A 27,932-nucleotide genomic window follows, 5' to 3' on the forward strand; every position below is an offset into this window, starting at 1 on the left:
TTGCAGTTAACTGTGGCCATGTGGCTAAGTTCTAGCCAATAAGATGTCAGCAGATGTGCTTTGTGGCAGCTTCCTTAAAAGACACGTACCCTGTGTCCCCTTCTGTTTCCAGCCAGTCCTCCATCCTGCTGCCTGGAACAGGCTGTTAGAGCTCTAGCAGCCACACTGGATCATGAAGATAAAGGCCACACCCTAGGAATGATAGAACAGAAAGCTGGAAGGAACCGGGATCCCTAATCACTGTGGAGCTGCTAGATTCGTACTGAACTGCCTTACGTGAGAGAAAAACATTCCTATTTAATCGAGGAATAATTTAGGAACTGCCTCACATGAGAGAAAAATATTCCTATCTAATTTATGCTAGATGTTGTTTTGGATTTTCTGTTATATTTAGTGGAATGTAATCCCAATTTAAAAATTAGGCAGTTTCACACGGCCCTGGGTTCGGATCGCCGGCACACACCAACTGCACTGCTTGTCAAGCCATGCTGTGGTGGCATGCCATATAAAGTAGAGGAAGATGGGCACGGATGTTAGCCCAGGGCTAGTGTTCCTCATACACACACACACACACACAAAAAAGAGTTGTGAAGGTCAAGCGAGTTGTAAATTGCTATTTGTCATTAACTTACATTTCTATTTGCAAAGCACCTTCTCTTTAACTCTGAATGATCTTCAGTTGACTCTTAGCATGAAGCTCCTGGTTTCTGCTTCCCCCTCTCCTTTCTCATCACTCCCTGTCTTGGCTTCTCTAACCATCCTTTGCTCTGTGGGCTGTTTAAAATAAAAAGATTTAATCCACACTTTGATGATTCTGGAGTGCAGGGAGAGGTCTCTAAGAGAGCTCAGGAAATGGCTTGCCTCTTCCCTACTTCTGGAAAGTTGAAGAAATAAAAAAAGAGTGAGACAGGTGGCCAGGTTGGAAGGAGTGACTTTAGCTCTGGCAGCCAGGTGTGCTGGACTTACTGAATTCCAGAAGCAAGAGCTGTCCCCACCCAGTTGCAGGCAGCCCTGGGACGGGAGCAGGCAGGACCTGGGAGGGCAGAAGAGGCTGTTTTTTGCTGTGGGCTGCACCTCCCAAAAGGAGAAAGGTGGCAGAGCTGAGCCCAGTACACTCAGTTACTCTGCTCAAATTTACTTTACATCAGCAGAGGTGAAAAGGTCAAGGCTCTGAGAAAGGCCAGGAACAGTTCTCCTCATGGAAACTTAGGGTGGAGAAACGGCATTCTTCTCTAACAGATAATGGAAATGTTCACTATTAATTGGCGGGTTTTATATGTTTGGATTTTCAGTAAGTAGGGCATAGTTAAGTTCAACAAACAGATATAAACCACAATTCTGCCACTTACCAGCTGTGCAATTTTGGGAAAGTTACTTGACCTAAGTCTCAAATTTCTCATTGGTAAAAATGAGGATAATAGTACCTACATTGTAAGATCGTTCACGTAAAACATTCAGTGCACTGCCTGGATCAGAATAAGCACTCAATAAAGATTTACTGCTACTATTACTACAGTAATGATGGCTATCACTATTACCATGTTAGGAGATCTGCTAGGTGCTGGGGATATAAAGATAAAAGACATAATCTTACCATCTAGAAGCTTAAGGCTCAGTAAGGAGGTAGGAATAAAAAACATTAAAATACAGTGTAATACACATGTAGTAGGGTTTCTTACCAGAAGGGTACCTGCCAGTGATTACATTTTAGTAAGACTATTTCTAAGCTGGCCAGGAAAAAAAAAACCTCTTGGAATCGTCGAGCCTCCCGCATCCTTATCAGGCAGGGGTCAAGTAAGTAGCTCCAACTGTTCGCCAAGAAAGGTCTCAGGAAACTTCCTTCGTTTTTAGTTTATTTATTTATTTTTTTCTACAAAGGAGTTAGTCACCACTGAGGAAGAGAATGATGATAGCTCTAAATCCTCAAGGCAGTGAAAGCTAGAACGAGCCCTGATTTAGCACCCCGGAGCATGAAAAAAGCTGGTCACTTTGGAATCTGACGCCTAGAGGCTAGACTGGCAGAGCCTGAGGGCCCTTGGATCAGCGTGACACGGGGGCAGGCTGGAAAGGCCCCGCCCTGGGCCAGATTCTGACGCTGCACTGACTCCACTGTGCGGGTTCCCCGTGCGGGCAATGCTTTCTCTGTTTACTTCACATCTTCTAAACAGCTTTGTGGCCTCGCCCCTGAGCCACCTCACACTCAGCGGCCAGTGCAGAGGCATCCTGCAGCTGTAACCCCTAAGTCCTCACTGCCTCATCTGCTGAGGTGACTGGGAATTTGGCCAGGAACACTTCCTGTTAGAGAGCTTGGGAGTGTGGGCGGCCCACCCTAGAGAAGAACCCAAGCACCTTCCAAGAATCAGGGACACGTGGCCAGTTTTGCCACATTTACCCCTCTTCCTCAGCCATGAGACTGAGCCACTGGATTCCCTTTCAGGTACCTCTTAAGCACAGCAAATCTTGTATGCATAAAGCAGAGGCAGTTGGAGGGAGGACAGTCTGGACTTCCCGGTTTTCTATTACTGGTTTGTGAGGGCTCAAATATTTGCGCTTTAAGGATGAACTGGGAAGCACAATACTTGTACCCCAAACTGTGTAGGAGGCATCCTGGTTACTTACACGATAAAAGAAGCATGCATAAGCTACAGTAGCATGAAGGAGAGTGATGAATTCTGTAAGAGGAGGTGTTTCAGGAAGGCTTCTGAGAGGTCAGGCCTGAACAGGTTTGGAAGTATGAGGGGGAGTTTACAATGACAGAATAGAGGAAGTTAATTACAGACAGGAAGAACAGTGTGGACAAAAGCTTAACCCATGACAAAACATGGTATCTTCAGTGAACTCAAAGTAGGTTTGTCCACTTTGCCACAGATTGTTTTGGTGGATTCATGTCTTGTTTCAGTATTTAGTGATAACCTTCCCTAGCTCTTCACAAAGTCCAGGTTTAATACATGTAAATATATGTAAAGTATTTAGAACAGTGCCTGGCACTTGGTTAGCACTATCTTAGTCAAACTTCTGATAACTAAATAGCTCAATTTTTTATATTAGATGTAAAAATATTCTCAAGTCCAACCAACCATCCTTTCCTGTTTTCTACTCGTGCCCAGCCCAATCCCCATCCTTCAAAAATCCTTCAATTTCAAAAGCCAAACATTTTGAGAAGCCAGTCTAGGATAGGTGCAGCACAAAACATCCAAAACGCAAAGGCGTTGCAGGACATGCGCAATGTTGGATGTTTTTGGTCTGGGGGTGATTATAGGCAAACGGACAATATCTAAAATAAAGCTTGAAAAATTTTGTCTATTTCCGAAGTCCTATTTTAGTGGTTTGTTTTAAATAATCGTATCTTGACCCTCAGTAGATCGCCGCCTCGGAGACGGCACCGAGAATCGTTGAGGGAGTGCGGAACCGGGCTAGGTGTGGCGCTTCCCGCAAGTGCCACGTAACCAAGGCGCTGGAACTAATTTGACATCTAGAAAAAGCTAAGAGAAGCGAAAGGCCGGCATGGATATTAAGGCAGAAGGGAGCAAAAGTAAAGAGCCGTGCAGCGCCGGGACCGTGGGCAGAGAGAGAAAGGAAGAGGGTCCCGGCTGGGGCGCCAGAAGGATGCGAGGAGAAGGTCACGTGGCGCCCAGTACATGCCGGGAGCGCCGGGTCCAATGGGAGGAGGGCGCGAGCCGCACCTCAACCTGCCCGAGGACGTCACGACGCCGAGGCGGACGCTGGGCCAATGGGAGGCCGTCAAGGGCAGGGGCGGGGCCCGGAGGAATTGGGCTGGGCCGCCCTGAGACAGTCGGCGGAGTCCTGTGGCCGTCGCGGGAGAGGAGGGGCGTCGAGCCTGCGGCCGCGGAAGCCGGCCTGCCCTAAGCCTCACGCCCGCCCCTGCCACCTCCCGCATGGTGCCGGCTCCTCACTAAGCGGCGGCGGCGGCGGCGGCGAGGCGTGAGGGACGCGCGGCGGCGGCGGCGGCTCGGGGTCCAGGCTTCCCGTCGCCGGCACTTCCTCCTGCGGCGCCCGTGCGCGGCCGTCTCGGCGGGCGGGATGGCGGCGGCGGCCCGGGGCAGCGGCCGCGCATCTGCGCCCCGGCTGCTTCTGCTTCTGCTGTTTCCGCTGCTGTGGGCCCCGGCCGGGGTCCGGGCCGTCCCCGACGAAGATCCTAGCCACCGGAACAAGGAACCGCCGGCGCCTGCCCAGCAGCTGCAGGCGCAGCCCGCGGCCGCGCAGGGCCCCGAGCCAGCCCGGGCCGAGGTGAGCGAGCCGGGCCGGGGCGGGCGGGGCTGCGGAGCCGGCGCGCCGGGTACCAGGCTCGCGGCCGCCCGGAGCGCCGCCCTCGGCCCGGGCTGCCGGCGGGGGGAGGGGAGCCCGGCCCCGGTTCCCGGGGGGGAAGACGGCGGAGTGCGGTTTTTCCCGGTCAGGCCTGGCCGCGCCCGGCTCCTTATGGGGGAGGGGACGGGAGAGCCCAGCAGGCAGCCCACTGGAAACATTTAGTTCGGGAGGACAGGGATGCGCGGAGCAAAGGGCATCTTGCTGATCTGATGTATCCCAGCGCGCTGGACATGCTCATCCCGGGTAGAAAGTTTTTAACAGGGAGGCTGGGAGGCCTCGCGTATTGTCTGAGGATAACAACATCGGCCATTTCATTGTGGAAACAGCTTATCCCAAACTGCTTACCCAAATTCAGCTTTGCACGACCTGGTCGTTTTTGCCAAATATGTATGGATTATGAAGCGTGACTCTCACTTTTTAACAACATGTTCTGGCTTGTAGGCAGTAGCCCTTAGGAACGCAGAACCTTAACAGTACAGGGTGTGCAGAGGTATGGGATGCCAAAAATAAACTGCTAAGTGTACCGGGACCCTGTTCTTTGGCCTTCACTAAATAGATATTAATTACGGCCTTAATTTATGTTAGTAGCATCACTTAGTCACTTGTATTCAAAATCTCGGCAGCGTTTTAAGATTTCTTCCCTCTGCCAGTCCTGGGCTTTCTCCTCATTTCCAATTTGGTCTCCTGAATTCAGGCCCTCTGTGCTCTCTTCTAGTATGGACGTTTTGGCTCTCAACCTCCCACTGCCGCCCCAGGCTACATTCAGCCTGTGGCCACCTAACTAATCTTCCTAAACGCTGAGTTCTGTTTTACTTCTCGGGAAGCTTCAGTTAGTTGCCCTGCGTACTCATTTCAGCGCAGCCTCTTGAGCAGCATGTTCAGGTTTCTTCTTGATCTGGCCGCAGCCCACCTTCAGGCTTTTTAGCCCCCACTCCGTTGCTCATATGCTATACAGTAGTCCCCCCGCCCCCTGTCCTGGGGGATAGGTTCCAAGACCCGCAGTGAATACCTGAAAGGGGGGATACTACCAAACCCTATGTATACTGTGTTTCCCCCTAGACATACATCCGTGTGGTAACGTTTCCTTCATAAATTAGGCACAGTAAGAGATTAACAACAGTAACTTCTTTTTGGCATGTCGGAACCGCCAGCATCACTCCTCTTGCGCTTTGGGGGCATTATTAAGTAAAATAAGAGTTAGTTGAACGGAAGCACTGCAATACTGAGACAGTCGCCCAGGGTGGGACCAAGCAAGATTTCATCACTCAGAACGGCATGCAGCTTAACAGTATGAACTGCTTATTGCTGGAATTTTCCATTTAATATTTTTGGACGGCAGTTGACCAAGGGTGACTGAAACCGCAGAAAGCGAAACCACGGATAAGAGAGGACTGCTATACTCAAACCAGAGACGGGCCATGTGCTCTGTCGTTAGTCTCTCCAACAAAAGGCCTTCCTAAAAGAGGGCGTCACGGAGCTTGAAGCCCACTCACTGGTCAGAACCTGTCCCACCTTTGAAGCACCAGCAGATACCTCCTCTCTGTGAAGACCTGCCTAAAATTTCCTGGTTAAAAGCAGTTTCTCTCCCCCTGTGGCACTCCTGGGCCCAGCTGATGCTGCCCATCATTTCTACTTCTGAAATTTAACTGAAATGCTGATTCATGACATTTATTCTTAGTGTTCATCATTTAGCCTTCTTTTGTCCTTTAACTCATTATCAGAAGTTTATTTTAAAACTATTTGGGATTAAGTAGCTTTGTGAGTGAGTGAGAAAGAGATATGGGCCGGCCCCGTGGCTTAGTGGTTAAGTGCGTGCGCTCCGCTGCTGGCGGCGGGGGTTCGGATCCCGGGCGCGCACCGACGCGCACCGACGCACCGCTTCTCCAGCCATGCTGAGGCTGCGTCCCCCATACAGCAACTAGAAGGATGTGCAGCTATGACATACAACTATCTACTGGGGCTTTGGGGGAAAAAAAAATAAAAAAAAAAGAGATATGAACGTAACTTTCCAGGCCTTTCATCAGAGTTTTGTGTGGTGATTTTTGACTGTACAAGTAGTGGTAGGTATGGCTATTTATACCCTTTTAGACAGCTTGTTAAAATCTAGCCATGTAAAATAAAGGCACCAGTGTCCAGTAACCATATTTAAAGGGTCTTAAGGATCTTTGTCTTTAAAGCTGGGGATGTGGAGGGAAGGGGCAGGCACAATATAATAGGATTTTTGGTGGTTCTTTTTAGATACGAAGTTATTCAAATTTCTTCCATATTTTAGTAGAATCTAATTGTCTTGTTTTAATTATATTTTCATGTAACTTTTTGATATGGCTCAAGTGGTTTTTTTCGCCACCTACAGTACTACAGTATGTTGGAAGTATTTTTCTTTCACATGTTTTCTAAACTATGTAATATAAGTATCATTTGCTTTTTTTAGATAGATGTAATAAAGGTAATTTATGATTTGCTGCATTTTCTGGAAATCCAAAGAACTGCTCTGGTTGCATAACACTGTCGATAAAGCCACAAAAGCCTGTTACCTGACCCAGTACTCATTCTTGTTATTGTATTTCTGCTTTACTGTTTCTTGGCATTTCTTTTATTTATTATATTTTAACTGTGAGAAGGCTCCACACAATATTTTAGACTTTTTTCCATTTTCATTAAGTTGCAGTCCTGCTCCATCCAGTCCAGACTCCCAATTATAGCTTCTTTACAGCTAAGATTGAGGCCATCAGGTATGAGGACTCTCGTCTTACTCGTGATTGCTGTGTCAGAATGAAATGATCATTATGTTACTGAATTGGTAACAATAATTTGTAATGAAATCTACCATCAAAGTAATTCATTAAAAAAAATCAGTGAAACTGAATACATTTAATACATTTCAAATGTCAAAATTTATAAGTACATCACAAAACAACATTCATAAAAATAAAATTAAAATTCATTAAATAAAAATGTATTTATAAAAATGTAATTAAGTGTATATTATTTTAATATGAATTAGCAAGTAACATTAATTAAAAAATGAAATATTATGTAAAAAACAACAAACTAGGGGCCGGCGTGGTGGCATAGTAGTTAAGTTTGTGTGCTGCACTTTGGCGACCCCGGGTTCACGGGTTCGGATCCTGGACTTGGACCTACACACCACTCATCAAGCCATGCTCTGCTGGCGTCCCACATGCAAAGTGGAGGAAGATTGGCACAGATGTTAGCTCAGGGCCAATCTTCCTCACACATACAAAAAGACCAGCAATGCAACAACAAACTAAACTGCCCATAGATAAAAAGAGGTGATAGTGAAAATCTATAATAAAATGTCATTTAATCTTTTATTTTAATGCTATCTTTTAAAACCAGGCTTATCCATGGTGTCGTTGTTTAAGTTGCATGTATATTTTTGTGCACATTTTGCCAACTTTGGAAAAAGGTTTTTCTGACTTCATACAATAAAGTAATGGTGAGGAGACAGATCTAAGCCAGTTCTAAGTGTTTTCTTCTGACTCCTTTATCTTCAAATAATCTCCCCTCTTGTGTGATAACTTTTGTTGAGCGACTTTGTTTTTGTTTTTTTGCAGGGACATCAGTCTTTTTCTTGGTAACAGGCTGTAGATTTTGTTTCAAAGAAAGCATCTTCATCTTCTAGTTTCATCATGTGTAGATGGAGATTCCGATGCAGGTATCTGTGTCAGTTTCAATATAGTCACATATGTGTTCATTTGAACTCTAGAACTAGAATAGGAATTATTTTTTCATTGTTGATTGTCATTTTCTTCCTTCTCGTGAAGATCATGAAAGCATAAAAGAATACTTTCTAAATGAAGGTAGTTTTTTTTCATAATTTTTCAATTTGGAACTAATTTTAACATTGAGTAAAGCAGAATTTTATTCAGCAAGTTTTTTTTTTTTTAATTATAAGTTGTTGACCCTGCTCTCAAGATGTAAATAATTTGAGTTTCAGTCCCAAATTAAAATACTGAAATAGTGGTATTTGTACTGAGGAGAGTGCTATTTCATTACTTAATATGCTGTAACACTGTGTAATGAACAGTGGGATGCCAAAATTGTAATTATGGTTACTGCATCTGACCCTCCTGTACACATCCAGATATTTGCTTCTATGCCTATACTTCTGTCTTCATATATTGGACAAAATCATCATCCTTTCCATCCCTCCTCTGTCCTTGTGCCTGTTCTCCTCTGACCTCCAGTACTTTCCTTCCTCAGTGTCTTTATTCTCCCCTTTTCCTTGGTTCCTTTCTATCTGCTTACACATGCCCACAGGTTTCTCCTATTTGAGAAGAGAAAAAAAAGGCCATTAATTTAACTCTACTTGACTACGTTAGTTTCTGTTCTTCAGTTTTATAAACCAAATTTCTATGTAGGGAATTAGCTGCTTTTCCACTTTGCTTCAGTCTTCCATTATCTGGCTTTAGCCCCTTTTTATTGAAATTCCATTTTTGAACCTGCCTAATTGCTAAATTCAGGGGTCTTTTTGAGTTCTCATTTGACACTGTTAACTCTCCACATTTTTACGCGTCCTACCCCATCTTGTCTGTATGAACTTGGGAAAATTATTTAACCCTATTGGTCCTCAGTTTTTCCTCTTGTGTTGAGTTGGGATAACAGCTCTTAAGGTTTTTAAGTATCAAAACAATGTATGTGAAAATACCTGGCATCTCGTTAGTAGCTCGGTGAAGGGTGGTTGCCTGTAGCTTGATCATCTGTGATGCTCTCCACATATCTAAGACAGTTTTGTTTTCTTTTTTATTCCCCTCTCCACCCACTTCCCTAAATATAGATATTCTCTAAGGCTCATGTTTTCAGCTTTATCTCTGCCTTTTTCCTTGGAAATCTCATCTACTTGCAAAGCTTTAGCTGATATATTTAGGCTGCCAGCAGCCAGACATGTACCTTGAGGCTGTGCTGGCCTAAACTCAGATGTCTCATTTCTTTTTTTTTTTTTTTTTAAAGATTTTATTTATTCAGTTTTTCCCCCCAAAGCCCCAGTAGATAGTTGTATGTCATAGGTTCACATCCTTCTAGTTGCTGTACGTGGGACTCGGCCTCACGTTGGACGGAGAAGTGGTGCCTCGGGGCGCGCCCGGGATCCGAACCCGGGCCGCCAGCATCAGAGCGCGCGCACTTAACCGCTAAGCCACGGAGCCGGCCCAGATGTCTCATTTCTAATGACCTCTTGGAAACCTTTATTTAAAATGCTTTTTATCACCTCAAATTGAACATGTCTGAAACCAAACCCCTTATTTTTATTCCTCTTTCCCACATACCTTGTAGGGATATGAATATTTCTCCCAGTCAACTAGGTAGAAAACTTAAGCATCATCTTTGATTCTCCCCCCTTTTTAGAGTTCTCTTAATTTTTCCTTTCCGTCATGTGCAGTATTTTTTCCTTCTCTATTTTGTTTTCAGCATTGGTCTTGTGTAGCTGACCTCCTAATTAATTGGTCCAGTGGTTGGTATTCTCTGCTTTCTGCCCTCATCTGTTAGTCACAGTGCCATAATCATGTTTGTGTCTTCTACTCAGAAACTTTTAAGGACTTCTTACTTGCCTCTGAGCTGGTCCCTGAACATATAGGATTTTCACTCTGGGCCCAATTTATCTTTCTTATCTTACCCCAGCCATTCCTCTGATGGTTTGCTCTGTTCTCAGAACATGCCTGTATTCTTTTAAACTGTTGGTCCAGGGAAGGAGGTAAATGCATTCACCCCAGTGCATCTTCAAGTTAGCACTCCATAAGTGACTAATGAATCCCACTGAGACTTACAAGGAGCCTTGTGAAATGAAACTTAGAACTGACTTCTCCCATTGTTCAAAGGTTGCCCCACAGGTGTTGACTCCTCCATATTTCTGGGTAGTGAATGAGTAAGTGCAGAGTATTTACTGTCTGGTTGTACCTGCAGCCAGTTATAGCCTACAAGGAATTGGGCCTCCGTAGCTGGAATAAGAGATTGGGTCAAGAGATTTTTCAAGTGGTACACAACAGGTGTCTATAATCCTGTGTGTGGTAAAAAATCCAAAAGGTACAGAAGAATGTAGAGTGATAAGTGTGTCTTCTCCTCTTGTATTCTAGTTCTGGGGTCAGCAAACTGCAGTTTACCACTGACTGCCTGTTTTTAAATAAAGTTTTATTGGAACAGAGCCATGCCCATTCATTTAAGTATTATCTATGGCTGATCTCAAGTGACAGCATCAGAGTTGGGTAATTACCACAGAGACATGGCTCATGAGCTTAAATATTTGGCCATTTAAGAAAAAGTTTGCTGGCCCCTGTTCTGGTCATCCTGGTTCCTTCCCTGGAAACACCCACTGTTGACTGTTTCCTGAGATTTGGTGTGCATTAACAACTGTGTGTATACTTTATATACCTACCTAACTCCCCGCCCCTCCACACACGTACATCTGATGACTACATATGTAATACATACTTGTTTTCAACTTCAAAGTATCTTAGTGATTTTTCCTTATTAGTACATATAAAACATTCTTATTCTTACTGTTAGCCCCATAATATTCCAATATATAGAACTACCATTTAGTTAACCAGTTCCCTATTGATGGACATTTAGTTATTTTGTCTCTTTTTATTATTACAAATAATAACATTATATTTATACATGTTTCTAATACAAAAAGATTAACTCCTTGAATGTTCCTATCTTAAACTTTGTTTCCATCATGTACCTGCCAAGACTCATTGCCCACAGTATGCATTGTTTTATTTGAGGGGAGCAAGATCATTAGGGGCTGGAGTTGTTGGGGTAGGCCTTGCTCAAGAGGTTCTCCATAAGTTGGATCTTGAAGAATCTAGATGAATAGGGGGATAATGAAAAGACTGTAGGAAGAGAAGTAGGACTGAATGATTGAAGGCTGTGGTTACCAAAAGCTTGACATGCTCTTGAGCTGCCCTGCCCAGTACTATAGCCATGAGCCATGTGATGGTTCTTAAGCACTTGAAATGTGGCTAGTCCAGATTGAGATGTGCATGAGGTGTATGTGGTGAGAAGATACACACTGGAGTTTGAAGACTTAGTATAAATAAAAAGAATGTTAAGTATCTCATTAGTAACTTAAAAAATATTCCTAGAGTGGTATTCTGTATATATTGGGTTAAATAAAATATTATTAAAAATAATTTTATCTGTTTTTACTTTTTTAAATGTGGCTACCAGAAAAATTACAATTACATTATGTGGCTTGCATTATTCTTTGTTGGATAGTGCTGCTCTGGCTCATCCTTCAGTATGGAGTGTAAGGTTCATTTTGGGGACTGGTATGTGATTAGTTGGGAGGTGTTAGATAGTTACCAGAAGTAAGTAACTTGCATTGTATGTTCTAGGCATAAGAAGGCCATTGCAGTTTCTTAAACAGTGTTATAAAGTGATGAGATTAGTTTTAGGAAGATTAAACTAGTTATGTTGTGGTGTGCTACAATAACTAAGTTTAACTGAGTGCTTACTTGGTACTAGGCACCATCCTAAGGGCTTCGTGTGTATTAACTCATTTAATCCTCACAACAGCCCTGTGAGGTGTAGGTACCCCTCATCTTACAGATGAAGCTTGAGTCACAGGGAGGTAAACTTAATGGCCCAAGCTCATATAGTAACTGGTAATGCCTTGGCTGTGAATCTAGGTGGTCTGATTCCAGAGCCCACATGTTAAACTGCCACATTGTGGCTCTGAAGGTGAATGAGAAAAAGGAGGTGATCCTTACTCATAGTAAGCACTTAAGCATTTGATTGACAACAAATGAATGAATGGTAACTGATCATTTTCTGACCCTATTTATTAACATTTTAAGTTTTAAAAATCTTCTATCTTCATATTACCCTGATACTTTTGTTTTAAATTCTTATCACTATGGTTGGTGGTTGTTTAACACTATGTATGATTTTGGCTATCCAGGACCAGCTCAATATATCACAAAAGCTGTAAGTTGATTTTTCTTGTGTTTTGTATACTTTAAAAAGATTTTAAGAATATGTATTGTTTTGTTTTGGTGTACTTGTAAGGCAAGTTTTATTTTATCCTCTTCATTTCACAGAGGAACAGAGAAGCTAAGTAATGTGGCCAAGGTTTTATGGCTGGGAATTATAAAATCCCGAGAATATGTAGTTTTGATTGCTCTTGTGTTTGTTTTTAAAAGTAAACATTTTCTGTTTGAGCATGGAGCTAATTGGTCGTAAATGGTGTATATTTATTCCTAAAACTTTTCTTGGACGTCATATCCTAAACATGAAATTTGAAATAAATGTGAAATAAAAGTGAAATTTCTTCATACAAAAGGTATATCCAAGAGGAAAATGTTGCATTAGTGAAAGCCAAATGAAAATGCTTTTTGTTTTTAATGATGTTTAATGCTCATAGGGTATTGGAGGAGAAAGGAAGCTCATTTTTACCAGTGTAAATGGAACTAACATGGTAATGGAGGGAGAGCTAGAATCCCTTCAAATGGTGCTTGCTTAAGAAAGAGCTGGGGGCCTGCCTGGTGGCGCAAGCGGTTAAATGCTCCCGCTCTGCTGCGGCAGCCCGGGGTTCGCCGGTTCAGATCCAGGGCGCACACCCATGCGCCGCTTGGCAAGCCATGCTGTGGTGGCCTCGCATATAAAGTAGAGGAAGATGGGTATGGATGTTAGCCCAGGGCCTATCTTCCTCAGCAAAAAAGAGGAGGATTGGCAGATGTTAACTGAGGGCTGATCTTCCTCACACACACACAAAAAAATCAAGAGCTGGCTTCCAAGGTGCCCTTTTGATTTAGCCCTAACACCAAATATTTTCTAAAATATTTCTAGGTCAGAGGTCTAGTCTAACTAATGCCTAAATTTTTCTGATTTTTTTTTTCAAAGGTTCCCCCACCGCCCAAAGCCCCAGTAGATAGTTGTACGTCATAGCTGCACATCCTTCTAGTTGCTGTATGTGGGACGAGGCCTCAGCATGGCTGGAGAAGCGGTGTGTCGGTGCGTGCCCGGGATCCGAACCTGGGCCGCCAGCAGCGGAGCGCACGCACTTAACCGTTAAGCCACGGGGCCAGCCCAATTTTTCTGGTCTTTACGAGTCATGTTTCTGTCATGTGTTAAGGAATGACATGCACACCAAGAATTTAGGATCTTATTCTTATCTCTGACATCTCTGACTGGGGCCTTGGAAAAAAAAAAGTACGTCTGTTTTTATCCTGTCAAAAATCTCATGCATTCTTGGGTTTTCTTTTTCTTTTTTATCTCTTAGGTTTCTAGAGATTCATAGGCTTTAAAAATTAATTAAAGTAGGCTATTAGGATTGGAAGAGACCTTTAGAAGTGATTTATCTAGTCCAGGGTTTCTCACCCTGGGAACTATTGATATTTTGGATTAGATAAATCTTTGTGGTGTGTTGGGGGGGAGGCTGTCCTGTGTTATGTCCTGACCACAGCAGTGTCTCTGGCCTCGACCCACCAGATGCCAGTAGTTACCCTTCAGTTGTGACAACCAAAAATGTCTCCAGACATTGCCCTGAGTTCCCTGGGAGACAAAATTGCTCTGGTTGAGGACCACTGATAAAGCACATTTCCTGTAGGTGGTGGTGCTTCTGGAACTCTTGACGTTGAGGAGGGAATTGACCACCTTCTCTAGCAGTCCATTTCAGCTTCAGGTGGCTCTCTTAGGGTAGAAATCGTTTCTCTCGGTGAAGCTAAAACCTGCCATCTGTAGCTTTTTAGTTCTACCTCTTGGGACCATAGAGACTTTCTCAGTTATTGGAACACAGGCACCCAGTCCTTCCTGGTCCCTCATGTGATTGTTTTAGAGCCTAAGTTGACAAACTTTTTTTTTTGTAGTGGCCAGATAATAAATATTTTTAGGTTTGGCCTCATATTTGCAAGCTACTTCAGGTCTCTGTTGCATACTTTTCTTTTCCTTCTTCCCTCCCTCTCCCTTTTTTTTTTTTCCGCAACCCGTTAAAAACGTGAAAAACATTCTTAGCTGGACTTGGCCTCAGCAGTAGCTTGCCAGTCCCTGGTTTTAGAGTCTCTCCCATCTGGGGTGATCTTCAGAGGGCAGTGCCTTCTTAAAATGTGGTGCCTCAGAACCAGTACAGGACTACGGGTAAGGGCTGAGCAGCGCAGAATAATGGGCTTGTCACTAACTCTTTAAAGTGCTTGCTGCCTTTTTGGAGCTTTGTCACATTTTTAACTTAAAATGACCTTAACGCCAACCAAGACTCTAGTTTGTCTTTTTTATTAGGCCCCATACCTCCTAGGATATTTTTAGACTTTAGTGTAGGACCATCCATATATCCAGCTATATTAGACCTCGCTTTAGAGCCAACTCTTGCTCTAGCCTGTTAAGCGCTTTGTCGTCTAAAGTGTTAAAGAAATTTCTCTCAGCTTCCTGTTACTAATAAACGTATGTTGGTGTTCTACCCAAGTTATGAATAAGAATTTGAATGAGACATAGCTAAGAACTAAGTCTAAACTCACAAGTACTTAGAAAATAAGGTAATTGTAATGTGTAGATATAGCTGGTCTCTACTCTTGTTTTTTCCCAATTGTTTGGTAGAATTGTATTTGGATCTGCATTGTAGCAATCATCAATCAGAGATTGCTGTCGTTACTGATGGCTTTCAAAGTGATTAGACAGTAAATAAGTCTAATGACCATGACAGAAAAACAATTCACATACAAAATAAAAGAATTTTAAATAATGATTTTTTTCAAAAAATAGCTGATATTTATATTTTTTTAATTTCAGAAAGGTTTTACACCAGCTGCCCCGGTTCATACCAATAAAGAAGATCCAGCTGCTCAAACTAATTTGGGATTTATCCATGCATTTGTCGCTGCCATATCAGTTATCATTGTATCTGAACTGGGTGATAAGACATTTTTTATAGCAGCCATCATGGCAATGCGTTACAACCGTTTGACAGTGTTGGCTGGTGCTATGCTTGCCCTGGGCCTAATGACGTGCTTATCAGGTGAGTTTCCTTTTTCTTCCTAATGAGTTTATTGAATTAGGGAGAAAGCATGGTGTGTGGTATTGAGTCACATTCAACTAGTTATGTTAGAATTTGGTTCACTTTCCAGAATTTAGTAAATAGAAAATGGTTTCAGTACATAAATTTCTAAAAATCGTATTGCACTTTTAAAATTAAATTTTCAGCTATTCACAGTCAAGATACATATTCCTCATTTATTCATTAGTTTGTTTGTTTGTTTGTTTTTGGTGAGGAAAATTGTCCCTGAGCTAACATCTGTGCCAGTCTTCTCTCTTTTGCATATGGGATGCCGGCACAGCATGGCTCAGTGAGCAGTGTGTAGGTCCACGCCCAGGATCCCAACTCGCGAACTTAACCACTATGCCACTGGGCCGGCCCATTCATTAGTTTTTTAATCCTTGCTTTTTTTCTTTTCAGTCCAGATAAGTTTATTTATATGTTATATATTAGAAATAGGTATATTGTGTAAAAGTATTTTTTTTTCAAGTGTATTTTAAGATATACCCAATGGAATCTGAATACCATTAACAATTTGATACCCACCATCACCATCATTCCTTTAAAAAAACATGAACAAACTCTTCTTTAATGTTTGGAATTTACATTGTTCTTTTATCTCCTTTAATTCTTATTTTCACTTACTTTCCTCATAGAATTTTACTCTAATGATTATAAGTTTTTGCTTGAAAATCTTTTGTGGATCACACTGTCATATTTATCCTCAGCAAAAATATGCATATAAATTGAATTTTAAAAGACGCTGAATATTTCCTTTAAGTCTCTAAATGTTAACATTTTTTATGGATTGAGTTATAGTTATTAGTAGAGTTGATCAAAGCAAAATATAGCACAAATTAAACAAACATTTTTAAAAAGTTGGAAATGCATCTCTTAATGACATGATTCAAATTAGTTTATATGACCATGAATGATACTTATTGCTAGAATGAAGCAAGGTTTAGAATCAATGCTGATTTTTTTTTTTTTAAATGGATTTAAGGGCTGAGAAATATTACTCATATAAATAAGTAGATAAGAAGAAATTTTATTATAGCTGTCTCGTTCAGTTCATTGAACTTCTGGCTTATGTGCTAAAAATCACATACTAGTCTATCATCAAAAATGATTTTTAATGATTTACCAGCTAACAACTTAATAACGTCTTCTGTCGATTTTCTTGAAAGCAGAGAATTGGAAACCCAGGTATACCAAAAAAGTTTTTCTGAAATTTATCAACTGACCATTGTTATACATGTTAGTCTTGTACTTAAAACTACCTTGTTTAACTGTATACATTTAGAAGTGGTTGAGAAAATTGAAATATTAAATTCAGAGTACTTTTGTCAAGAAAGGATTTCATTTTAAAAATTGTATCTTATCACATTTTAAATATATTTTTCTGGAACTTTGGAGCTGCAGATTTAGCTCATTCAATTTATGGAAAATATCTACCACATTCCCTAATTGCCATGGCAGTTCTAGTAAGTCCATAGTAAATCATCTAAGTCATGCTTATTTTCTGTCAGAAAGCATTTGACTGGTTTTTTGAATTTAAATAAACATCGTATACATCCCCATGACAACCATCTGCCTTAGAATTCCAATTCTAAAAAGGATGGATGGATGGATTAGGCATGGAACTTAGCCTTGTGTGCCACCTGGGTGAAATCAGTCAGTGGGCTTTCGTATTTCTTTCTGATGCTCTCTTTGCTGTAACAAGACTCTGCCTTAGGGAAAATGCATTTGTTTACACTGGTTGGCAGATGAAAGAGGGACAATTTCTAAGTGAAAATTATTTCTACCAGGGCCAAAATACCTTATTTCTAATGCCATGACCTTATCAGAAACTTGTATAAGACAGGGAAGACCCAAAGCTCTATCTTTGGTTTATGATGGCTTGGTTGAGGACACCAGTATTTCACACCCCCTTTTTGATGCCCTAGAATATCTGTCTCTCCATACTGTGGGGAAACGAACATAGGAAGCTGGGTAAAAGGCATCTTTGTAAAGTGGGCAGAGGGCAACTGAAGAAAGATGTGAGAAAGGAGGGCCCGCATGACTCCTTTGACTACAAGCATGTTTTCAGGCAGATGAGTTTTAGGAAAGAGTACATATGGAAGTTGAACTTCTGGAAATAGATTCTTCTACAAACTATTAATCTTTGTCCGCTTGTAAAGTCTTTGTGTACTCCTGGGGGTATGTCAGTCCTAGTTTGTAGATTGCTCACATGCATCTCTTTTATTTATTTATTTATTTATTTAGTGAGGCAGACCAGCCCTGAGCTGATATCCGATGCCAGTCCTCCTCTTTTTTGCTGAGGAAGTCTGGCCCTGGGCTAACATCCATGCCCATCTTCCTCTACTTTATATGGGACGTCACCACAGCATGGCTTCAGCAGGCGGTGCATCGGTTTGCGCCCGGGATCCAAACCGGCGAATCCCCGGCCGCCGCAGCAGAGCGCATGCATTTAACTGCTTGCGCTGCGGCCGGCCCCACATGCATCTCTTTTATACTTCAGCAGAGGGCTAAGCAGGCTAGGGAGGCTGCCTGGGGTGTATCCAGGCTCTGCCTCCTCACTCAGCTGGGGGATTTACCTAGCCTCTCTCTGCCGTCTGACAACAGGGATGATAATCATATCTATGTTAGAATTTTGTTATTATTGCTGTTCCCCTCCTTCTCAGAGCCTTCCTCCCATTTCACTCTTTATCCACTTGCAATCTGATTTCTGCTTCTAACGCTGTTGTAAAGGCTTCAGTAATCAGCTTTTCTTATTACAGAGTTCAGTTTTGATTTTAATGAGCCCCTTAGACCACACTCACGGGCATTCCTATCTTTTCATTCTTTTGGCTTCTGTGACACCAGGTGCTTCTGGTTAATTTCTCTTTGAAAAAAATTTTTGTACCATAAATATTGATATTCCTCACAGTTTTATCCTTGGCCCATTTTTTTCCCTTCACGCTAATGTTCTTGTGCTGAGTGTTCTCAGTTTAATTACCTGTAAGTCAGCAATTCCCAAATCTGTATCTTCACTCCAGATATCTTTCTTGGAACGTCAACATTGCCGAGATATAGAAGGACCAGTACATTTGTAGCTCCATTCTGACTTGATGCAAAGCACTTGCTTAAAGAGAAATAACCTCTCGTTCCTGGAGCAAACGGGCTTGAGTGTCTGAGAAAAGATTTCCAAGGAAAGAGGAAATAGAGGGACAGTAACCGGGGTTAGAAAAACAGTTATGCCAAGTAGTGTTTTGCTCTCTATGGAGCTGTCAAGGCAAAAAAGGTGGGATTATAAGTGTCAGTAAATAGTAACAGTTTCTTAGATCATCTGAAGATAGAAGGAAGACTAAGTTTAGGAGATTTAAAAAGTTTGCTACGTTTCATTTTTAAATTTTTAAAATTTTTTATGGAAAATATTTTAAATTTACAAAGTTACAAAAATAAAACAGCACAAAGAACACCTATATATACCTTTTATCCAGACACCTGTTAACATTTTACCCATTTGCTTTAGCATTTGTGACCTATCTGTCCATTTATCTATAATCTAAATAAAATTATGTGTATGTACACACATGATTTATTTATCTATAGATATATAATATATACGTGTACATATGCAATTTGTATATCTATAGATATGTGTATGTATACACATAATTTAGTATATATCTTTATATACATAATAGATTCATTACTTTAATCTATCATCTGTATAGTCTTTTAATCTGAAATGTTTCCACAGCTGTTTCTTACATGTTTTACAATATTAACATTTTTTAAGAATACAGCCCCTCCCCCTTTAATGGACTGTTCCTCATTTTGTGTTTGTCTGGTGTTTCCTCGTGATTAGATTGAGGTTATGCATTCTTGACTAGAACACTGCATAGGTGATGTTTGTCCCTCTAAGATACCACATCTGGAAGCACATGATGTCCATTTGTCCCTCATTGATGATGTTAGTTTTGATCACCTGGTCAAGATTTCTCTTATATACTGTCTTTTTCTCTTCCCTTGCAATTAATATGCAATCTTTAGGGAGCTACTTTAAGACAATACAAATATCTGTTTCCTATAGTTTAGCATCAGTTGATGACTCTTACGTGATCGAAACCTTGATGCTTGCAAAATGATGGCTAATTCCAGTACCTCATCCATATTTACCAGTGAGCCTCGGCATGCTGCTCCAAGAAAGAGGTCTCCTTCCTCTCCCATTGTTTTGTCTATTTATTATCAGTATGAACTCATGAATTCCTTTTTTCAGTGGTTTATAATTAATTAGTTAACTCTATTGTTGCTTAAATTGTCCCAGATTTGGTGGCTGGGAGCCCCTCTAGACTGGCACCCGTGTCCTTGTGACATGCTCCCATTATTTGTTTTTGTGCTTCCTTACTTTCTAGTATAACAAGATAATACAAGTTCCTCTTGTACATACTCTGCCCAGTCCTTGAATTAATCATTTCTCTGAGGAGCCTTTACTGGGGAATGGTATAAGAAACTAAGATATGGGTGTAAAGTTGGCTCGTTGTTACTGAGATATCTTTGCTTCTTGGCCTTTTCAGTGGACAGAGCTAGAAAACATGTCTGTATCACACATACATACACATATACACAAATATACATACATATATAATTCAAATATAGATGTGCACATAAGCATATGTTTGGTACATTTCTAAACATGATTTTAAAATCTTTTCAATTTTGTAATGTAATGAAGTAGGGAATAGTTTACCTATGCAGTTATACATTTGATGTTCAGGCAAATTTCTAAGTGTTGTACTCATTTTATAAAAAGAGCTTGTGAACTAAAGAGTAATTGCATTTATTACATATATGGAAATATCCTCTGGCCCTTCCATGGTTTTTAAGTTTTAATTATTGAACTGATATTACTTGTGTGTGTTTCACATTTAGGATTTGGGTTCTTGATGTAGTTCCAAGTAATAGTTTTTTGTATAACTTATATACTGTCCTGTTGCCTTGATGATGGGAAAGAATGGTACTAAATAAGTTTGAGTCTGTTGTAAATGTTATTTTAATATATGTATGAAGAATTATTAGTTTTCTTTCATAAGATATACTTATTTTAAATAGTTACAAAGGAGCAGAGTTTCAATCATGCCATATGAGAACCTTGTCATGATTCTTCACTATATAAGTTTGTAATTTAAGGATTTGTGATGAAGAAATATCATTTACATAGAAAAATGGTGTAGCTTCCAGGTTATAAGATTTCAGGATCCTTAGAGGGCATCAGAGTTAACCTTCTAGCTCAAGTACTATGCCCTGTACGACATGTGGCAAGCTAGCCCCTGGCCGAACTGGAGAAGAGTTCATTATCTCAGGAGAGGTCCTTGTGGAACATGTGCCGTCTTCAACTGGACCATTGATTTCTTGATAAACTATGTTAGGTCATTGGCTAGACCTAAGGGTTCAATATTGGTGGAGGGAAAGAAGTGAAATTATTGAGGGGTTATTACATATTAGATTAGCATCTAATGTGAACCATTTTTTCCTTTAAAACAGTGGTAAATTATGGTTTCTGAAGTTAACTGTTCCTTTGGTTGATTGTGATGCGCGCTAATTAACCAGATACATTGTTGCATTTTCTCCCAGTTTTGTTTGGCTATGCCACCACAGTCATCCCTAGAGTGTATACATACTATGTTTCAACTGCATTATTTGCCATTTTTGGCATTAGAATGCTTCGGGAAGGTTTAAAGATGAGTCCAGATGAAGGTCAAGAGGAACTGGAAGAAGTTCAAGCAGAATTGAAGAAAAAAGATGAAGAAGTAAGTCATAGCACTGTTAAATATCTGGACCAAAAAGGCACTCGGCTATGAATAAACACCATCCAGAGGTTTTGCAGTGGTCCTCCATATCTGTGTGATACATGTAGGCTACACAAAAATAGCTTATTTTGCTTAGTTTTCATTCCTATACCTGACTGTGATATGACTCTGTCTAGATTAGTGTAAATGTGGTAGAGAAAGGATGTGGGGATGAATACTGAACATGTGTAATCAGGTTCCTTAATTAGATTTATTATAAGAAAAGCAGGAACTGTGGTTTATAATTTTACATATTTCTTCCCACAGCATCTAGGATAGCAAATGATCAGTAAATATTGTTTGGTTTATTTTATTTTTGTGAGGAGGACTAGCCCTGAGCGAACATCTGATGCCAATCCTCCCCTTTTTTCTGAGGAAGATTGGCCCTGAGCTAACATCCGTGCCCATCTTCCTCCACTTTATATGGGACGCCGCCACAGCATGGCTTAACAAGTGGTGCGTCAGTGCGCGCCCGGGATCTGAACCTGCGAACCCTGGGCCACTGCAGCGGGGCACGCGCGCTCAACCACTTGCGCCATTGGGCTGGCCCCCATTTGGTTTATTTTATTTGGGTGGAATGGAAGAATTGAGAATATAGCATTTGTTGCTATGTGAAACCAGTGGTTCAAAAGAGAAGTTTGAGGTTACATAACTTTAGTTTCTTGGAGCATATTCCATAGAATTTAAACACTTCTTAAAAGAAAGATTAAGTAATTTTGTCCTATTTTGATTTGCTTCCTGGGATTGTCTTTTTTTTCCTTTTTTTTAATTTAGTTTCAACGAACCAAACTCCTAAATGGACCAGGAGATGTTGAAACGGGTACAAGCACAACAATACCTCAGAAAAAGTGGCTGCATTTTATTTCACCCATCTTTGTTCAGGCTCTTACGTTAACATTCTTAGCAGAATGGGGTGATCGCTCTCAACTAACTACAATTGTTTTGGCAGCTCGAGAGGTGAGTGGTACTTGAGGGCCGACTGCTTCTGTATTAACTCAGCATAACTAATGCTCCTTTGCCCCAGAGGACACTAGGCAGAGTCAAGGTGGGCCAAGGGATTATTGCATATGCTAGACTATTTGTTTTAGATCTCATAATCCTGCTACTCTTTAAAGTTGACCTTCTTCCAGTTTCTACAGTCAGTCAGATAGTATTCCTGTGTCCAAACTTAATTGCTCTCTTTTGACTCTTCTTCCCTTCAGTTTGGCTGAAATGACGCTGTGGCAGTTGTTTTGGCTTAGTTCTCTTTCTTTTCTCAGAACTTTCATTTCTATACTTGCTGAGATATTATTATTAAAGGCCAGTTTGGCAATAAATGTAGCAAGACTTAAAGTGGATATCTTTGGGTTCTTCTGTTCCTTGTGCTGAAGAGACAGTTGACCGTTGCAAAGATTAATTAGAAAATTTAAGTCTTAGCCCCAGAATACTAAGACCTAGGACCATCTTGTTCTAGCCTTCGCTCTACAGATAAGGAATGTGAGGCCCAGAGAGACTGGATGACTTTTCCGAGGACATAAGTTAGTCAGAAACATGGGCAACGACTAGAGCCAGGGCTATCTGTTTCTAGCCTTTTCTACTATATTTTGTTCATAGTTGTCAAGTGCTACTTACATAAAAGATACCTGTTTTTAAAGAATTTTTATCTTTATTTCTCTTGCGGGGAATAGTCAAGTTTTACCTGAGGTGTCTTCTTTTTCACACATTTATTAAGCTTTACTGAGGAGATGGTAGAGGGATGGATGCTGCTGCTACTTTCCAGGCTCTTCTTGCTCTTAACCAATATTATTTCTTATCTGTTTCTATATCTATTAAATTATATTGTTTTTATCAGATGGTAAGATTTAGATAACAAGCTTGATTTGTATTTGTTTTTAACTCCTAGGAAATACCTACTATAAAAGCACAAGTTCCTTAACATAGGCTTCAGTTTAAAATATAAAACAAGAGTTGAACGCAAGGACTAAGATAGTTGAGGCAGGGCTGTTTTGTCAGAGAGGCCTCAAGAATGCTGTATTTTGGAGAAAATGGAACTCGAATTTTCATTCGATTACCATATTTTAAAAGAAACTATCTTTAAAAATGTCACTTTAATGGCCTTGGCCTATATTTTTCTTGAATTCTAGCCTTTTTTTTTTTGGCTTTCAGATTGCCAGCATTGGGACTTGAAAGTAAGTGAGCGTTGTGTTGTGGTGGTGGTGGTTCTGCCATGGTGAGCTATCATGATGGCAGAATCATTGCATTTTTCTTAATGCTATCATCTGAATGGCACAGAGTGACCCCTGAAAGGCTCAGGATTCCCTGTCTGTGAGTTACCTTGGTCCACTGCCTTCTAGCAGCACGGCGTACGCTGACTGGGTTTGAGTCTCTTGCGACGTGGCCACATGACTGCAGCACCTCCCTGTGGCCTCCTTCGTGGGTTTTTCTACGGATGAAACAAGATAATGCATGTAGGGCCCCTGATACAGTGAGCGTTCGGTGTTAGCCACCTTCAACACTGCCAGCACCTTGGGGATATGTAACGAGCTTTTCAAGGGCAGAAATACGGTTATCTATTTTTGTTCCCTTCACATACCTAATTTTTTTTTGGTAATTTTTTTGTATAAACGATACAGTAAGTCTAGTTCAATCCATTTTAGTCTGAACTTCGTTTCTGTTTCCAACATAATTGAGTGTTCCCACATTGGATTTCACAGAATCCTAGTGTCCTTTGAGATGTTCCTGGGTACAAAGCAAAAAAAGAAAAAGAAGAGAAGATTCCAGGGTCAAATAATATATCCTGGTTTTGTTTTGAAGGCTGAGTATACAAAATAACAAAGACTCTGAAAAGTCCTGCATTAAAGGAACTATTTAATTTTATTTAATCCAGTGATTTTTCAAGTACCACTTTTAAATAGAATGAAACCATCTTCTGGGATACCAGTTTTAGAAGTTACAATACACAAACAGAATTTGGGAAATATAGTCCCACTCTTTTGTTCTTCACAGCAGATGTTTCAAACTGTCCACTCTACAGCAAACAGCCCTACCTCCTACTTCACAGGGAGAAGCAGAAGGCATCTTTTCTTCATTCCCACCCATCACAGTGGCAGTCCTTTCCCTCCTGTATTCTGGATCCCAGCCCCCCATGCCTCCACTTCCAGGGTAAATCTTTGCGTTTCTCCCAGCCCAATTTTTTGAGCATTTTAGCATGCACAAGTTTTTCTCATCTAAAAATGTTTTACCCCTTCCTCAGTTCTACTTCCCTTCCAAATACAACCCTCTTCCTCGCCTTCCCCCAGTCTCAGAGGGCTTGGCTGTGATGGGAACAGGAGTTGGCTCTATTTTCTTGCTTACTAAACCCCCTGGATTCTAGTTTCTGACCTCACCGGTAATGTTGATAAGGTGCTGCAGCCATCAACAGGTCCCGCTGAGGTCATCTTGGGAAGCTAATTGCCTTGCCACCTTTTCAGTCTCCTTTGGGCTCCTTTTCCTCTGTCATCCCTTCAGTGTTGCTTTCCTCACGATTGTCTTGTCAGCATCCTCCTGCATTCTCTCCCAGGGTTATTTTATTCAGTCCCGCAGCTGATTCACCATTGAACTCAACTCACTCTTGGACTTCTCCACTTTTAACTCCTGTCGGCATCCACGAATCCTTTCTCCAGTGCTTTCTCTACCTTTCTAATCACGTTGGTATTACCATGATTCATCCACAGAATTATGGGTGAGAAACTTGGGTGTCATGCCTGATTTTTCTCTTTGATAACATCTATCATTCACGTATCACTAAGGTATCAGTTATGCCTCAGTTTCTCTCAGATCCATCTGCTTTTCTCTGCCTACAGTCTCCCATCCCAATCCAGGCCAACATTGTTTCTAACCAGGGCTATTGCAGTAGCCTCCCAACTGATCACCTCGCCTCCAGTTCATTCTCTACACTAGACTTTGAAGGCATAAATCTGTTCTGTCACTCCCCAGCAAAAAACCAACCAGTGTCTAAAAGTCTGTAAATTCTTAGCTAAGCTTACAGGGTCCTTTATCACCCAGCTCCCTGCTACCCTGATGGACTGCTCTCTAGAAATGCTGAAGTACTCTGTAGTTGTCTCTTACTGCTGGCTTGCTATCTACTAGTGTGTTCCCTCTCCCACAAAACAAAGTCAAATCCTCCTGCTCATTCTTCAGGGCTATCTTTTCTGGAAAACTTTCACTGGTTTTCCCAATCTGAGTACCTCTAGTTAGCTCTGGTAGTAAGTGTTTACTGAATGAATACTATGTTCCTGGGGCTGAGTTAAAGCACTGAGGATGCAGTGGAGAATAAGGCAGGCAAGGTCTCCATTCTTGGGAAGCATAGTCAGACTATACTGTAAAGGCTTAGTTTCCTCACAATATCAAATACTGCCTGAGGGAAGAGATGTCTAGGGTAAGTCTCCTTATCACTTGACACTTAAGAGCTAAATATTGCCTGTGAATTAAGTTTAAGAACTGCTGAAAGGCTGACTTAGGGTTTTTTTATTTGTGAGGAAGATCAGCCCTGAGCTAACATCCGATGCCAGTCCTCCTCTTTTTTTGCTGAGGAAGATTGGCCCTGGGCTAACATCCATGCCCATCCTCCTCTACTTTATATGGGATGCCGCCACAGCATGGCTTGACAAGCAGTGCATCAGTGCGCGCCTGGGATCAGAACCGGTGAACCCCGGGCCATTGAAGCGGAGCATGCACACTTAACCACTGCGCCACTGGGCCAGGGTTATTTTGATCTTATACATATTTGAGTTTTTTTCTACTTTTATCTGCAGTCCTAGGTATAAATTGGAACATATTCCTTCAAGCAGCTATTACACTTTTCATAAATTATACACCTGAATTTTTAGAACTGTTTTATACTTTTTTGTTCTTGTTGACCTCCATTTTCAGTGCTTAAAAGTTATCTTTCTCAGGTAGCAGTTTGTCTTGGTTTTAAATTAATGTTATACTTACTTCCAGGACCCCTATGGTGTGGCAGTGGGTGGAACAGTGGGACACTGCTTATGCACCGGATTGGCAGTAATTGGAGGAAGAATGATAGCACAAAAAATCTCTGTTAGAACTGGTAAGTTTTTCTTTTTTTAAATTACAATCATGTGCTGCATAACCACGTTTTGGTCAATGACTGACCACATATATAATGGTGGTCCCGTAGGATTAGTACCATAGAGCCTAGGTCTGTAGTAGGCTGTACCATCTAGGTTTGTGTAAGTGCACTCTATCATGTTCACACAACGATGAAATCGCCTGATGACGCATTTCTCAGAATGTATCCCCATCATTAAGCCACGCATGACTAACAAAGAAAATACCGTTTGTTTTAATTAAGCTTTTACTTCTGAAGTAGACTTGGTCTTTGTAATGATAATCTCTTAGAGGTTCAATGTATTGCCCCTACTACTGCAAACAGCCTGTTTCTCACATGTGTAGATGTTGGTAAAATACAGATTCATCAGAAAGCATTACTGGATTCATAGTAGCTTTTTGTCAACATATTTTAGTAAAAACATTATGTGGAAATATGATAATTCTTTGGCCTTAAAAATATGTCTTACAAGATGGGGAATCATAGGTGGAGACCATATTTACTGATTCTGCTGAAAATTTCCTATGTAGCTGGTAGGTCCTAAAAATGGAATAAAAACAGTCAAATTTGTTGAACATTCTCTTTAATTGAATTTTAAGATGTTATAGTTCCTTTGTTGGTTGTCAGCACTGTCATATAATTTTGTCATTTCTCAAAACAGTGCTGGAGAAGAAACTTATCCTTCCTGTTCAGAGTCAGGCATGTTAAGTGTTCTTTGCTGAGGAAATGGGGTTTAACTGTTTGTAACTTGTTTTTTAAGTTAGTTTATTAGATTGGAAAAATAATGGGCAATGTCTTGGCTCCCTCATAGAAGAATTTTGCCTTATTTAACCTTTTTCTCTTCTCTTACAGTGACAATCATAGGAGGCGTTGTATTTTTGGCGTTTGCATTTTCTGCACTATTTATAAGTCCTGATTCTGGTTTTTAACAAGCTATTTGTTCATTTGTATTTAAGATAGGTAACTCATGTCTTTATGTACATAGTGTACAGTATAACTAAAAGTGATGGAAAATACTGTATTTTGTAGCATTGATTTGCGAGTTTGACCCATTTAATGAAAGTATTATGTCCAAAAGAAATAATCATTGATTCTTTGCAACATGGATTTTTAAAAGAAAGCTGATGTCTAAGTGTGCAATTTTCTTTTCTTCAGTATAATTATGTTCATGTGGTCTCCGTTTTTTGAGGGATTTTTGGCTTTTTTAGGGGGTATATACAGAACCACTATGCGGTGGGGCCCACCACCTGATTTTCTTTCAGCACTGACCCTTTATGAGGAATCTAACTTTTCTCCTGGATCACTGATGTGTTTTAAGATGTTTACCTTAAAATTTTTCCTGGGAGAAGAATGAATGAATTTCTATCTATCTTTTAAAACATTTCCTCCAGCCAGTACGCAATAGTTTAATCAGAAGTCTTTTTAAAATTAGGTTCTTTGTTTAAAAAAAGAAAAAGAGCAAGAGAAATGTCTTAATGTTTTATATTAATTAATAACATGACAAGAATTGTTTGCCAGGTCCAGTCTTCATTTTTTTAATTGGGTAGGAAACCCAATATAAAAACAGTCAATATTTGACAATGGGGAATTACCAAATTAAAAGAGAATACTATGAGTGTATTCATATTTTTTCTATATTGAATAAACAATGTAACATAGATGATACAATATAAATAAAAGTGGTATGACCAGTGCTTGT

At 40.8% G+C, this 27,932-nt stretch overlaps 1 protein-coding gene across 1 annotated transcript; it reads left to right on the forward strand.

Moving 5' to 3' along the window:
* Positions 1-3,814: 3,814 nt before the first annotated feature.
* On the forward strand, positions 3,815-27,927 carry TMEM165 (transmembrane protein 165). Its single transcript, XM_087434345.1, has 6 exons — positions 3,815-4,248; positions 15,070-15,295; positions 20,933-21,108; positions 21,922-22,104; positions 26,107-26,212; positions 27,086-27,927. The coding sequence occupies exons 1-6, from the start codon at positions 4,042-4,044 to the stop codon at positions 27,160-27,162; spliced, it is 975 nt and encodes a 324-aa protein (XP_087290471.1). The 5' UTR covers positions 3,815-4,041; the 3' UTR covers positions 27,163-27,927.
* The last annotated feature ends 5 nt before the right edge of the window (positions 27,928-27,932 follow it).

This window comes from Ceratotherium simum, chromosome 8, assembly GCF_057802395.1.
Source record: "Ceratotherium simum simum isolate JZ-2026a chromosome 8, ASM5780239v1, whole genome shotgun sequence".
Taxonomy (NCBI): domain Eukaryota; kingdom Metazoa; phylum Chordata; class Mammalia; order Perissodactyla; family Rhinocerotidae; genus Ceratotherium; species Ceratotherium simum.